We start from the raw sequence: 13,523 nt of genomic DNA, 5'->3' as shown, positions 1-13,523 counted from the left end.
GCTTATATACTGCTATTACTTCTTCAAGGATACTTTTAAAAAAGCTTTCTTCAAGGAGTTAGATCACAGCTCAATCTTTCTTTTTATTGCAGGATAGCTTTGATGAAGAGGTTACCAAGGGCTAAGTGGTGTTGAACTATCTATCTTTTCTGTTTCTGCTTTTGAATAGGTCCAGAGTGGGGAAAAGTTGTTTGTGTGTTTACAGTGCAGCCCAACAAGAACTGGCTGAACTAGTCTGAGTTTGGAATGAGTCATACTTAGTCATAGTCTGGTTTCAGGAGAGGACTGTGAAACAAATCACCATATTCAAATGCTTGTGAAATTTGACTCAGAGTTCTGCGTTTTTTGAAACCCTCCACCTCTGACACAGACAAGCTAATGTCTTGTATGTTTCTAAAGCCTTCTCACAGCTTAGATGGCTACCAACTTGCTCAGTAGATCTGCAGGGATAAAAATTATCCATGGCTGAAAAACTGGTGGAAGATAGAAAAAATGCATACAATCACAATGCATGCACGTAATCACCTTAGACATTACTCTCCAAATAGCTGGTGTTCACTGTGGCTTTAGCTGTTAATCTGTTCTAGGCATTCATGGAAGGGGATTGATCATATATTGATCGCTGATATTGATCAGTGTCTTTCACTGTTAATTAGAGAGGGAGTCTAGGTGATGAGATTAGATCAGACATCTAGCTTTTAGATAGCTGAAACTAAAAAAGGCAATTCCCACTTCAGGTTACTGGCTTGAATTTTATAAGTAATGTTTTTCACTTAACAGCTCTCAGTAGTGCTAGCTCATCTTGCAGGTCTTGATGTTGCTGACTGCTGCACTTCCTATTTTCAGACTTCTGGTGGGGAAAAATTGTCAATAAACATATGGCGTTTCAAAACTCTGCAAAAGATAGCCAGGTATAACTGTTGTCAGTCTGACTGCTTCATATGGCTTCTCTCTCTCTTTCCCCTCCCCCTCTCTTTTCAAACACAGCCAGGTGAGTCATGGTGGCTCTGTAACTGCACTAAGGCAATATGTATAGAAGACAATATAGTCCAGGTGATTCCCATAATTTGTAATCCACCTCCTAAACCTACATGTGCCAATGGGCTTTCTCCTGTGCAAGTCATTGATGAGGATGGATGCTGTTGGCACTGGGAATGTGATTGTAAGTATATATTTTGTTGAATATTTTATCTCCTGTGGGAACAATACTAGTGTCAAGAGCGACAATATTTATCAGGGGACAAGTATCGCACAAGGCTGTGACCCTCAGACTCCTAGTGTTGGTCTGTTTGGAGTGCTTCATTGATTCTTTTTAGGTGACTGGGGGCTTTTACTTAATTTGCCATCATTTCTACATAACTATTGTGTGAGTAGAATGAGTTGGTCTCCCAAGACAGGATTTAAACTTCCAGATGCAGACATCTATAGGCTAGAAGGCTGCATATGTTACTTGTTCATACTATTGGTAAAGGTATATCTAGGGTACAGTTAATCCTGTAATCAGATGTTTATCAGAAATAAGTCAGATGAACTGTGCCCTGAAAGTGCCTGTTTTTCTCTACTATTGATGAGTTCTAGATAATGAGCTCATGCATTGACACATACACTTCAAAAATTTAAGTGCTTAAAGTTAGATGAGATGATTCCCAGACCTGTAGATTTTGTTTGTAGTCTGATCTGATTCTGTATGTTGCCATAAGAAGCTAACCTAGCTGTATGTTTTTGTAGGCTACTGCACTGGCTGGGGAGACCCACATTACATGACTTTTGATGGACTATATTACAGCTATCAAGGGAATTGTACATATGTCCTTGTGGAAGAGATTTATAAGAAAGTTGACAACTTTGGTGTCTACATTGATAACTACCATTGTGATACACGGGATGTAGTTTCCTGTCCTCGAACGCTCATTGTGAGGCATGAGACTCAGGAAGTGCGCATAGCAACAGTCAAACCAAATACTCTACAAGTAGAGGTATTGGAGAATGTTACCTTTGATTTCTTGATTAAAATATTAATACAACATCAACCTGATAATTATATTCACAATGTTAGGGAAAAAATTTAAAAGGAATCTGTGTTTTAGATTTAATACCAGTTGGGATTATAAAATAGGACTGCTTTGAAGGACTGCTTTTTTTACTCCAAATATAGGGAAAAATTTCTACAACTTCTTCCCTTTTTTATCTCAAATATTTGCAGTGCCTTATGTCTCCTGAATACACAAATGTGGATAAATTGCGAAGAGTTAAGGATATAAAATAAGTTAATTTATAATTAATATTAATGTAACAAAGGAAACAAATAAATGTTGAATGGGAGGATACAACGTAAACTAGACAAAACAATAAAGTCCTGGGCTTAAGCATTTTTTAAAAGTACCTTTACTAGCTTTGATTGGTGTAACCTTTTTAGTTTTTCAGAATAGGGGCTCTTATGTGTTTATTTCATTGATAAACATGATGCCCCAGCTCTGGGGCTTCAAAATTGGGTGAGAAGTGTTTGTTTTTAGGATCTTGTGGGGTTTCTTTGTTTTATTTTTGTACATTACTGTGTGGGAATATTACAAGTTAGGTTGCAGCACATTGTTGAAAATTTGCAACTTTTAGACCTCTTTTTTTTCTCCAAAACAAGGAAATCTACCATTGCTGAGTAAAAGTAGTAGTGGTAGTTCCATAGCTATATCATGGCTACTGTATTTAAATAAATAATAAAGATTTTGGATTATTTTTTTAGTTTAATTTTCCCACAAGCATGTTCCCTTTGTGCCAAGAAAGTTAAAACTGTGTGTACTAAGAATTTAGGAGAATTTTATATTGCACTTTCACTGGGTACCCTCAATGCCGCAGTTACTCTAATAAATCTGCTGTGTTAGAATTTAGCTGGTTTAAACTCTGAATTTTAGCCTAGTTTATGAGTGGCTGATAGACCTTTTCTTTGGCTCAGAGAAGAAAAGTTCAACTTTCCAGTAACATAAAAGGAAACACAGGGACACTTGCTACAAACTAAAAGCACATTATTTGCCTTTACATTCTACCTCCAATGCAAAGTAATGAACAGTCAATTGTTTTCTAAAGTCAAACTAAATATATGTCTCTTTTCTGTTTTCTTTATCAGGTGACAGTAAACAAACAGGCAGTGGCTTTGCCTTACAAAAAATTTGGCTTGAGCATCTATGAGTCAGGCATAAATCGTGTAGTGGAAATTCCCGAACTAAAAATGAATGTGACCTACAATGGCTTGTCTTTTTCTATCAGAATGCCCTACCACCTGTTTGGCAACAACACTCATGGACAGTGTGGTAAGGCTTACTCTTGTAATTTTTGTGCTCTCAGCAAACCACAAATAGGTAAATGACAGCCCTGCCACAAAGATGAATGGAATTTGATAACAAATCTGTGAGTGAATTCTTTCTACCCTTATGAATTTTAGGTACTTGCAATAACAACACCGCAGATGACTGCATGTTGCCAAATGGAAACATTGCGGAAAACTGTGAAACCATGGCAGATCATTGGCAAGTTGTTGATCCCTCCAAACCACAGTGCTCTCCAGGCCTCATTCCTACAAAAGCACCTAGCACAACCCCAGTGCAGCCTTGCAAAGAATCTTCCATCTGTGAGCTTCTTCTGGGAAGGTAGGCATTCCTCTGGGGTTTATAAGCCTTTGATCTTCAAATTGTGGCAATTTTAGGATTCATTTCTCAATAAAAAGTGTTTCTAACTATTGCTCTGTTTCTTGTAGCTTTGTGGGTTGCTTCCATTGCTTTTACTGTTTCTAGATGTCATTCTTTGGTGATAGTTTGCTTCCAACCCTCTGGCTGCTACATTAACCTTTCTTGATGTTCTTATGCTCCTCTATGCTCACTGTCCTCCACTGTCCTGTGCTCTTGCCTTTTCCCACACTCACTTAGCAGAAAACAGAGTAACTAATAATGACAAATGTTTCTCTTTCTAGTGTGTTCAAGCCATGCCATGGCTTTGTCCAGCCTGAAAAGTACTATGCAGCCTGCGTTTTTGATAGTTGTGTACTTCCCAACTTAGACCTGGAATGCTCCAGTCTGCAGATCTATGCTGCCACCTGTGCTGATCAAAGTGTATGCATTGACTGGAGAAGTCATACCAATGGTGTTTGCTGTAAGTATTTGGACACGTGTCTTGAACTGTTAGGGAAGCTTATATGGAACTATTTTGGCAATAACGTCCTAATGGTAAGTCATATTGCTTTCTGAGCAATTAAGACATGAATAAATCACACCAGCTGCTTTCCTTAAGTAATTTTACAGGTAACATTTTTAACAATGGAAATGATAAATGAGCCTGCAAAAATATACATCTATTGGCTGTGCCAGAAACATCTGTATCAGTAGATACTTTTTTGTGCACAGGCAGTTTTGTGTTTTGCAGGCATCGGCAGATCACTCTCTATTTAGTGATATATACATTAATTTTCAGCTGTAGTAAGAAGAGGACAGAGGGTAGGAATACACTCCCCTTTGAGAATTTGTGTAAAAGAGACTGAAATGATGAAAAAAATTGTAATGAAGATGTAGACTCTTTATCTCCTTAATGTAAAGTATGGTGCTATATCTCTATGGCTAAATTGCATAAAATAATTCCATTCAGAGACACAAGTCTGATATAAGTTTTTTTTTCTCTTTGCTTCTCAAGATTGTCAAAGATACATAGGAAAATGAGTAGTCAGTGTTTAATTTCTTAGTATAAGGTCATGGATATTGTTACTGAGCTTTTCCTCCTTTTTATTCTCCCATTCCAGCTTATAAATGCCCCTCAGATAAAGAATACAGAGCATGTGGTCCTATTAAAGAGATAACCTGCAAATCAAGGTAAATAATTCCTTCACTGTTAGTTATAGCTCATACAACTGTTCAGTCATATCTAATGCATAGGTGGATGAGAGAAATCAACCTCCTGTCATGTCTTAAATTGACTGTCAAATTTGGTACCAGTGTTCTCTTGATCCTAAATCTGGGTGCCTGTACTGTTTATGTTGTTTGGCTATACCAAACACGAACACTGACAATCCCTAAATTGCAAATGTGCAGATCATTTGCCACTGTATCTTCAAGTGAAAGATTATTTGGCATAATTGTCCTCTGTATGCCTATGACAGTAAAGGTGTTCCTCTGAACATTTTGTCTCATACAGTCAACAAAATGAAACTTCAGCTAAACAAGTGGAAGGCTGTTTCTGTCCTAATGGAACAATGCTGTATGATTCTGGTGTGGATGTCTGTGTGAAAACCTGTGGTGAGTTTTACTGCTTCACTTGGATGCATATTTGTTTCTTCTTTGTTGTTTCCTTCTCATACAGTCAGATCTCACAGATCTGACTGTATGCAGTACTGATACAACATATAGTAGAGATGTCTACTGTTACATGAGTGGTAATGGAAATTTATTTTGATATTTTTACAGGCTGTGTTGGAGTGGATAAGATACCAAGAGAGGTACGCTGCCATATGCTTTTATACTTCAAGTAGAGGCTAGGGGTGGGGAGAGGAGAGTGGTCTCCACTGGTGCAGCCTTGTTTTGTGGTCTCCCAACTTTTCATTCCTGTTTTTACTTCTGTTCTTTTTAATTGGTAACCATGCAATCACTCACTTTATTTTCTTTAATGACAGTTTGGGGAAAAGTTTACAGTAGACTGTCAGGACTGTATTTGCCTGGAAGGTGGAAATGGCATTGTATGTGAGCCTCATGAATGTGCCAAACAAAATAAGAGCAGTTGTGATGGAGAAGGCTTGTATGAGGTCAATGAAGTCAATTCTGAAGACTCCTGCTGCCCCATTGTCACCTGCAGTGAGTTTATACTTTTGTTTCTAGTCTTTCTATACCTTTTAGGAACAGAAAGGAAAAGACAACTGCAGTAGTTTAGCACCGGAGACCTTCAGCAGGGAGTCACAAAATAGCATCTTTCCTCAGGCTTTTTAAATTCAGCTTGCTCAGTGTTCTGGAAAATATGTTTTAGTATTGAAATGACTCAGCATGACTGAATTTACAATTATGGGACTGAACATAACTGAATCTATAGTTCTTGAGTTCAGGACCACATTTTATTCAAGTAAAATGCAGATAGATTATGGAATTCCATGCGGGTTTTCATTTTGCAGCAGTTGCCTACAACCTTGGAGGGAGTAACAGTTGTCCACTACTTCTCTGCAAAGAACTGTGATACTTTTTTAACACTTGGTAATTACATAGTAGAAAAAATTTCATAAACTAGTGCAATCGCCCAGTCCAGTGCCTGGATTCACTAGGAAAAATGTGTTCTCTTTCTGCAATTTGTTTCTTTGGAGAGGATCTGGACTGTTCCCTAGTAATGAAAAGTCTATCCTAAATGCTTTGGTAGATGCCTATTTCTAGTAGCCGTGACTTAGTGTACTTTCTGGCTTATTCTTTTTTTTTTTTCAGAATGCAATACAAGCTTGTGCACAACTAAAGCCCCCAAGTGTACACTGGGATTTGAAGTTCATTCTCATATTCCCAGTGGTCAGTGTTGTCCTTTGTACCAGTGTGGTAAGTCCCTTGGAAATATATTACAATTATTAGCATTATATATTACATAATTTAACATCACACTTAGTAAGATTGTATGCAATAACCTATTGAAAGAGGTATTAAACACAGTCAGATTCTACAAAACAGTTCCTATTAACATTGGTTACTACTGCTATGGTTATGACGAACAACTATGAAATCAGATATAGCTCGGGTGGCTCAAGTTAAATTTTCCTGGTTGTAAGTACATGTAAGAACAACTACCAAATTAACTGGGACTGTGGTCTCAGCTTAATCTAGCAAAATGTCCCTGTAAGCATCCCCAATAGAAGATAGCTTTACAAAGTCTGCTTTGTTCTTGGTAATTGAAACAAGGAACTATTTGTACCTGTTAAGTGGACATTCTTGGCTATGAACTGGACTGTGTATATTGGGCCAAATCTTCCTCCCTTTTTGCACATGCAGTATTTGTTCTTATACTTTATATATGTCATATCTGCTACCAGAAATGGGGAATAACCAATGTATTTGATCATATGTATTTTGATTCATTGTGGAATAAATGAGTTTGACTAGAGTGGGGTGAAGACCTTTCCCCTCCCCTCCATGTAACCACCTAACTCCTTGCTTGTTAACAGTTCCCAAGAGGGTTTGTGTACATCAGAATGCTGAGTTCTTGGTAAGTTCCTATTTCAACAGTCTTCTGAAAAAGCTTAAAAGACCAGTTAGTATACTTTATCAAAAGTGCTATGAGGAGGTTTATCTATCTAGTACAATCAATATTTTAGAAATTTTCAAATTCTTGTCAGGTGTTCATCAATTTCAGAAAGCCTAAATCTTTTCTGAAAAGGTTGCTGTGTATGAAAGAGACTGAAGAGTTGCTTGTATGTCAGTATCAGAGAGATATTTGGGTTTAGAGTTAAGTGTGCATGCATTTTAAAAAGTCAGTCCACATTTACTGTCAGCATGTTATTGCAGTTTTAAGACTCTGCTTTCAAAAATGAAAGGATTTGTAAATAAGTATTATTCTAAACAGACTTAGATTCCTAATAAATTCTGTTTGGTCTAGTAATTGTTTTATCGCAGATATTTGTATGACACCTGTCCTTTTAATATCTGAGTTTATCATTGCTATATGGGACTTCAATAAAGACACACATTTAATTAAATTCAGCATTTAAAATGTTGCCCTCATAAATGGCTAGCCAAATAGCTATCCAATAGTGTTTGTGATTGTTGCCTTTTCCATTGCTTGGTTTACAGATTTTTTGGAAATTAAGAAACGTCTGTCACACTTGTCATATCTCATTAATAAATGAACCTTTTTTTCCTTAAAATTTATAGCCTAATTCCTCAGTCTTTGTTGATAAGTGTCAGAACTGTTTCTGCACTAACGAAGTTAATGTCAGCACTCAACTGAATATCATCTCATGTGAACATATTCCATGCAACACATATTGTGAACCAGTAAGTGAAAAACTTAAAATAAACAAACCCCCCCCCCCCAAATACCCATGTACATGAAAAGTAGTTTGATCAATGAGTGGTATAAGCAAAGGACAGGGAGCAGAAATCCAGAGTCCAACTCCAGGGTGAATACCAACTGTCCTTGAGCAATCTAGTATTTGAAGCTTGACTGTGTAACTTACAGTATTCAGTTCATATTGGGCGGATTAGCTGGGAAATTTCTGTAGAGCACTTAATGGAGTGATATTTAATTGTTAGGCATATTTATTACAGTGCTTTAATTTATTGCATCTATAGCATGCTTTTATTACTTGTCTTCCGTTGGGTTGGAACACAGAAAGGCACAGAAAGGCACAAATCTAGAGTGCACTTCAAAGCATAATCAATTAATGGGTTAGTAAGTTTTCATTTATTTCTCAAAAATGCATCTATCATAGTGCTTTCATTTTCAATTAATTTTAATATCTAGGGATATGAACGTCAACCAGTGAAAGGTGAATGTTGTGGAAGATGTGTGCAGACTAAGTGTGTTATACATATAGCAAACAATTCTGACCTCATCTTGAGTGTAAGTATGCTCTACGTCTTACGTCTCTACCCAATTTGTAAAGTTCCGCCTTTCAGAGAGGGAACATCTCAGACATAAGGCTTAGTGTAACTTTACACCTGCAAGGTCAGAGGCTCACCTAAAGCAAAGTCTATCATCTACAGCTTTTTGGCCTGAAGGAAGGACTCATGAAATAAAATTTTCTGGAAGGGTCTTCCTGGAATGAGAAATCCAATACCATTGGAAAGGTTTTTCTTGCAATGTCCAAAAGCTTGGGCTTTTCTATATTATTTTATTTCTGTGTACTGAAAAACACTAGTAAAGCCTGTGTGTGAAACAATTTTATTGCCCCTGTAGGGTAAAAGTTTAGGATTGTTCTTAATTACCGTATAACAGTTCAGCTTTCCCTAGGCAAAATCCATTGCCATGGATGATTTTCTTAATAACTCTAATGTACTCTACATACTTTAGAGGGATTTTTCTTTTCCAAGGGAAATTCCTATGTAAAACTGAAGATTGTCTCCACATATGGCATACTGCAACACATGTAATAATCTGTATTCAAAATGGCTGTTAACCTAAAAATAATTGCCTGGGAAACAAGAGGAAAGTCATTGGCAGAGGACAGGACAATTTGTGTGTGACCTCCCTTCAGCTTTCCTTATTATATTTTGTATTTCACTTGCAGCCTGGAGAGTTTAAAAATGATCCTTACAACAACTGCACCATTTATAGCTGTGTAAATATCCACAACCAGCTTATCTCTTCCACATCTGAGATTACATGCCCAGCATTCAATGAGGAGAGCTGCAAACCTGTAAGTAAATATGGAAAACTTACCCTCTACTCAATGCATAGATTACTTCAGTTTAGATCAGCCACCTAAGTAGCAACAAAAGTCAAATTAAGCTCTGATGACCTTCCACCAAAGTTTTTCAGTCCCAAGGGCAAAAGTTTCTGCTGCATCCATGCACGGACCTATAGAGTGTATAAAATAAGATATCTGGGTGAGAGTTCAAGGCTTATAACTGGCAGCTATCTCTCAGTAAGCCAAAACACTGGTCAGCACTGGGATACAAAGTCCTTGCTGACTGCTTTGTGTGGGGTCCTGTCTGAACAAGAACAGTGTTTTCTTGAATGTTACAGAAACACCAGCTGTTCAGTCAGTAGGCTGCCAGTAACACCATGCATGCTCCCCATTCAAATATAGAAGTCTCTAAGAAAACATCTTTTGGAATTGTTTTTGAGGAAAAATTGCATGATGTTAGCTGTAGACTTCCTTCAAAGCATTATCTTTATTTCCACAATTCTTTGTAAACTGATAGATTTCAAGTCTGGAAGACACCATTAGCTTTGTTTATTCAGATCAATGCTACAGTTTTCGCTGGTTATTTCCAGCCATTGAGGAATTGCTCTCCTCAGTTATTGGCCTAAAAGCCTCTTTAATACAGGGAAAGAAAATAATATTATTTTTCCTGTTTCTTTGTTCTTTTAGGGAACTATCACATTCTTACCGAACGGTTGTTGCAAAACCTGTAAGTATGCCAGTGTACCTGAATCAACAATACAGAGAATGAATTTTCTTCTTAAATCAACCCATTTTCCAACTATAGAGGCTGATAGGCTTGTATTTAAATAGATGCTTTTATATTTATGTTTGTTATTCCAAGCATTCACTGTCCGATCTCTGCTCTCTGGGAAAGTTTAAACTGAAGCAGAAAGACCACTTAAGAAAATTCTTGGAGTGCACTAGTGAAGCCCAGAGAGTGCTGAACTGCAAGGAACTTCTGGAGCTATTTCACTGAAAGAATTTTCTGATCTTTCCCTATAGGTGCACCTGTGGATAGTCCCACACCGTGCTCTGTCCGTCAAAGAAAAGACTTTATCGTCCATAAGGGCTGCCGTTCTGTGGACAGAGTTGTCATGACTGAATGTGAAGGAACATGTGGAACCTTCGCGCTGTAAGTAAAGTGATCGGACAATGAGATTTGAATTCTGCTGGCACTGAGCTTGTTTATATAAAAGGAACAATAAATAGGTAAACTACAGAATGGTAGAAAACCTGAAACTATCACCTCCCCAAATCATGGGCACAAAATCGTAAAACCTGTGACTGAACAGTTGATTTGTCTTATTGTATTAACAAAAGAGAAAAGTGTATTAAATTGCCTTGGGATTCAGACAGCTATGATAAGGTCTATTCATCCATTAAGAGCTGTCTTGTCTGTCATTTGTGTCAAACCAGCTTGGCTAGAAATCATCACAAAAGAACATGGATTATTTCCTGTAATGTGAATGAGCCCAGAGAGCAGCCAGACCTAATGCTCATAAGCTGAAAAGGTGCTTCTCAATAATTAACATCTAAAATGAAATACACATAGATCTTTTAAAGGAAGATTCAAACATGTGCAATTTTTATACAGTAAAGAAATTAGAAAACAAATTCTTTAGGAGTGGTGTTAGTACAGTAGTTTCACTGTATATTTTTCTCTGAAATGAGAGAATCTACAAAAAAATGGCTATAAGAAAGTGGCTAGTAGGACACGTGGTACTGAGCTATTAAAACACCGGAAAAACATAATTCTAACTCCCCAAAGAAGCTGCCATTTGCTGCCTATGACTGAATATGCCACAGGGCACCTCACATGGGAGAAAACTGATCTTTAGTATCAGATTGAACTCTAATTAGCCAGTGGGTTTATTAGTATTTTGAAAGACCTTAGCATCTTAGAGTCTTGCTGTGGTTGCCTCTGCACACAAATACAAGAAAAAAGATGGCTCTTGACACAGTGTATAGCCTGATATTGGCAGATTCTGCAGGTTAGGAATGGTGGTTGGGAAGCTGATGAACACAAGGCTTCAAAAAATACTTTGCTGTGAGATAGGAACAGAAAGAGCTGCTGCTTCCCCTTCCTGTTAACACTGCTTGGTTTGGGATATGCACTTTGATTCATGTGATGCAGTTGTAACCCTTGTAGCCAATTGATTGATGTGATGTCATTGTAGATGGCATTATAGCCACTTGTCTATGCAGTTTTCTTATTCAGGTCAGGGCTTTGTCTGCCCGTAATTGTTGATCTGGTGTATTTAACATCCATCAGCACTGGGATGATGAGAGGAATCTAAGGAAGCTGAGCTCCTAGAACTCGCTGGGTTTTTTTACTAGGACTTTGATACCAATTGTTTTATGAGAAAAAATCTTAGCAAATGCAATGAATTTTAAAAGCATATTGTTATAACCACTGCTCTGTCAGATGAGCTTAGCACTTTCATTAGCCACAACTGTGGCTTTTCTACCTATTATTCCAAACCTCTCACAGGAATTCTGTACCTAATATCACGCTCTCCTCTGTACGCTGGCTTCTGGCACAGAGTAATGTTGCCATTTTCCATGTTAACAGATACTCTGCTGAGGCCAATTCTATGGAGCACAGCTGTTCCTGCTGCAGGGAATCAAGGACTACTGTGAGGGAAGTTGAACTGAAATGCCCCACAGGGCAGTCAATTTCACATAAGTATATATACGTGGAAAGCTGCAGCTGTCAAGACACTGAATGCTCACAATCCAGTGAGTTGCAGAACACAGAAGAAAATGACAAAGCGAGCACTCTGAACCGTATCAAGAGGGCCATCAACTTAATATCAAAATGAAGGGGAAAAAACCTAACGGCGTTCAACTAAAAGGACTATGCACCATTCTCATCTTCCTTGACTACTTTTGAACTTTGCTTTTCCCAGTTACTGTATCCTGTTTGTTCTCTGATTATTTTTAACGGTGCTCTATTTATTTGTGCACAAAATAAGAACACAAATTTGTACTCTTCCAAGTGCACAGCCTTTTGGGTCCTTTTATAATAATCTTATTTTCTCTGAATGATTAAAAGCACATTTCAAAAAATGTGGGTTTTGTACTTATTCACATGCTGTCTTGATGAGCCTGAGTTTTAAAGAGAAGAAGCATTCCTTTTCAAGTTACAGGAAGTCAAGGGTCATATTTCCTAAATTTTTGGGGTATCTATTTCTGGCTCCTTAAAAACTGAAATATCAGAAGGTACTGTCTGGAAGACCCAATGTGTAAGATGGGGCGAAAGTTGATGCTGCCTGATAGAACAAAGCCAAAGATGAATAATGCATCATGAAGTGATTCAGGTGACTCGAGAAACTTCTAGTTCAGCACCAGATTTCATTTTAGCAGGGCTGTGTATGTTAGAACTGTCACAGTTCATCACAATTATGTATCTTCACTAAGAAAGTAGTCCTTCAGCTATGAGAATATGAAGTTCATTCACAGTGCTTGAGGGATGTATAGTTAGTACCCTAACTATAGTTATAGTTAGTATAGGATGAGTGTATATATAGTATACTTATATATATATAGTATATATATAAAGTGTGTGTATATATATATATTATACTTACTTACGTATAGCAAGAGGTCTCCAAATTCCAATGTTTGCAAAACAGATGCCTGTCTCTGAGCTAGTAATCCTAGGCTTCCTCTACAGGAAACGGAGAGAAATAGTCATTTTCAACATTCATTTGTCTCACAACAAAGGACATATCCAAAGGAGGCTAACTGAATTGCATCCTGAAGTGCCTGTTTATCTGGTCTTACTGTAAGGGGAACTGAAGGACATTAGTTGAGAGACGGACATGTCTCGTGAATCATCTGAAGTACAATGAGGGTAATCCACACCTTCTGTTCTGTGTGAAAAATGCTTTTGGTATTATTTTGTCTCTGTTAATGAACACTAATTGTGCTTTACCCTTCTGAGAATTTAAAGTAACTGCTTGAGCCACAGCCAACCTGAATACAAGGATCTTTGCTATCTAAAGACTTTGTGGCACCATTTTGTGCTACTACTAGCCCTGCCACATGTGTTGCAGCTTAAAATGCAGATACTGGTAGGAATGCACAGAAAATGAAACTCCAGAAGTTTTGCATCTTTAGAGTACTATGATTAGAGAGCTAATTTCTGTGGAGGGGG

At 37.6% G+C, this 13,523-nt stretch overlaps 1 protein-coding gene across 1 annotated transcript in view; it reads left to right on the top strand.

Annotated features, from left to right (window-relative positions):
- LOC140653142 (mucin-2-like) overlaps positions 1-12,413 on the top strand; it is a 52,969-nt gene extending 40,556 nt beyond the window's left edge. Inside the window, exons 34-50 of the mRNA XM_072864867.1 lie at positions 988-1,162; positions 1,729-1,976; positions 3,119-3,302; positions 3,434-3,638; positions 3,959-4,155; positions 4,778-4,847; positions 5,170-5,270; positions 5,439-5,470; positions 5,645-5,822; positions 6,435-6,539; positions 7,160-7,200; positions 7,866-7,988; positions 8,458-8,556; positions 9,224-9,352; positions 10,031-10,070; positions 10,367-10,496; positions 11,937-12,413. Of these exons, the coding sequence (XP_072720968.1) occupies positions 988-1,162; positions 1,729-1,976; positions 3,119-3,302; positions 3,434-3,638; positions 3,959-4,155; positions 4,778-4,847; positions 5,170-5,270; positions 5,439-5,470; positions 5,645-5,822; positions 6,435-6,539; positions 7,160-7,200; positions 7,866-7,988; positions 8,458-8,556; positions 9,224-9,352; positions 10,031-10,070; positions 10,367-10,496; positions 11,937-12,186 (2,307 nt within the window). The 3' untranslated portion in view covers positions 12,187-12,413. The remainder of the gene's footprint in view (positions 1-987; positions 1,163-1,728; positions 1,977-3,118; positions 3,303-3,433; positions 3,639-3,958; positions 4,156-4,777; positions 4,848-5,169; positions 5,271-5,438; positions 5,471-5,644; positions 5,823-6,434; positions 6,540-7,159; positions 7,201-7,865; positions 7,989-8,457; positions 8,557-9,223; positions 9,353-10,030; positions 10,071-10,366; positions 10,497-11,936) is intronic.
- The last annotated feature ends 1,110 nt before the right edge of the window (positions 12,414-13,523 follow it).

Source organism: Ciconia boyciana, chromosome 6, assembly GCF_034638445.1.
Source record: "Ciconia boyciana chromosome 6, ASM3463844v1, whole genome shotgun sequence".
NCBI lineage: Eukaryota > Metazoa > Chordata > Aves > Ciconiiformes > Ciconiidae > Ciconia > Ciconia boyciana.
This window is presented reverse-complemented; position numbering and strand designations above follow the sequence as displayed.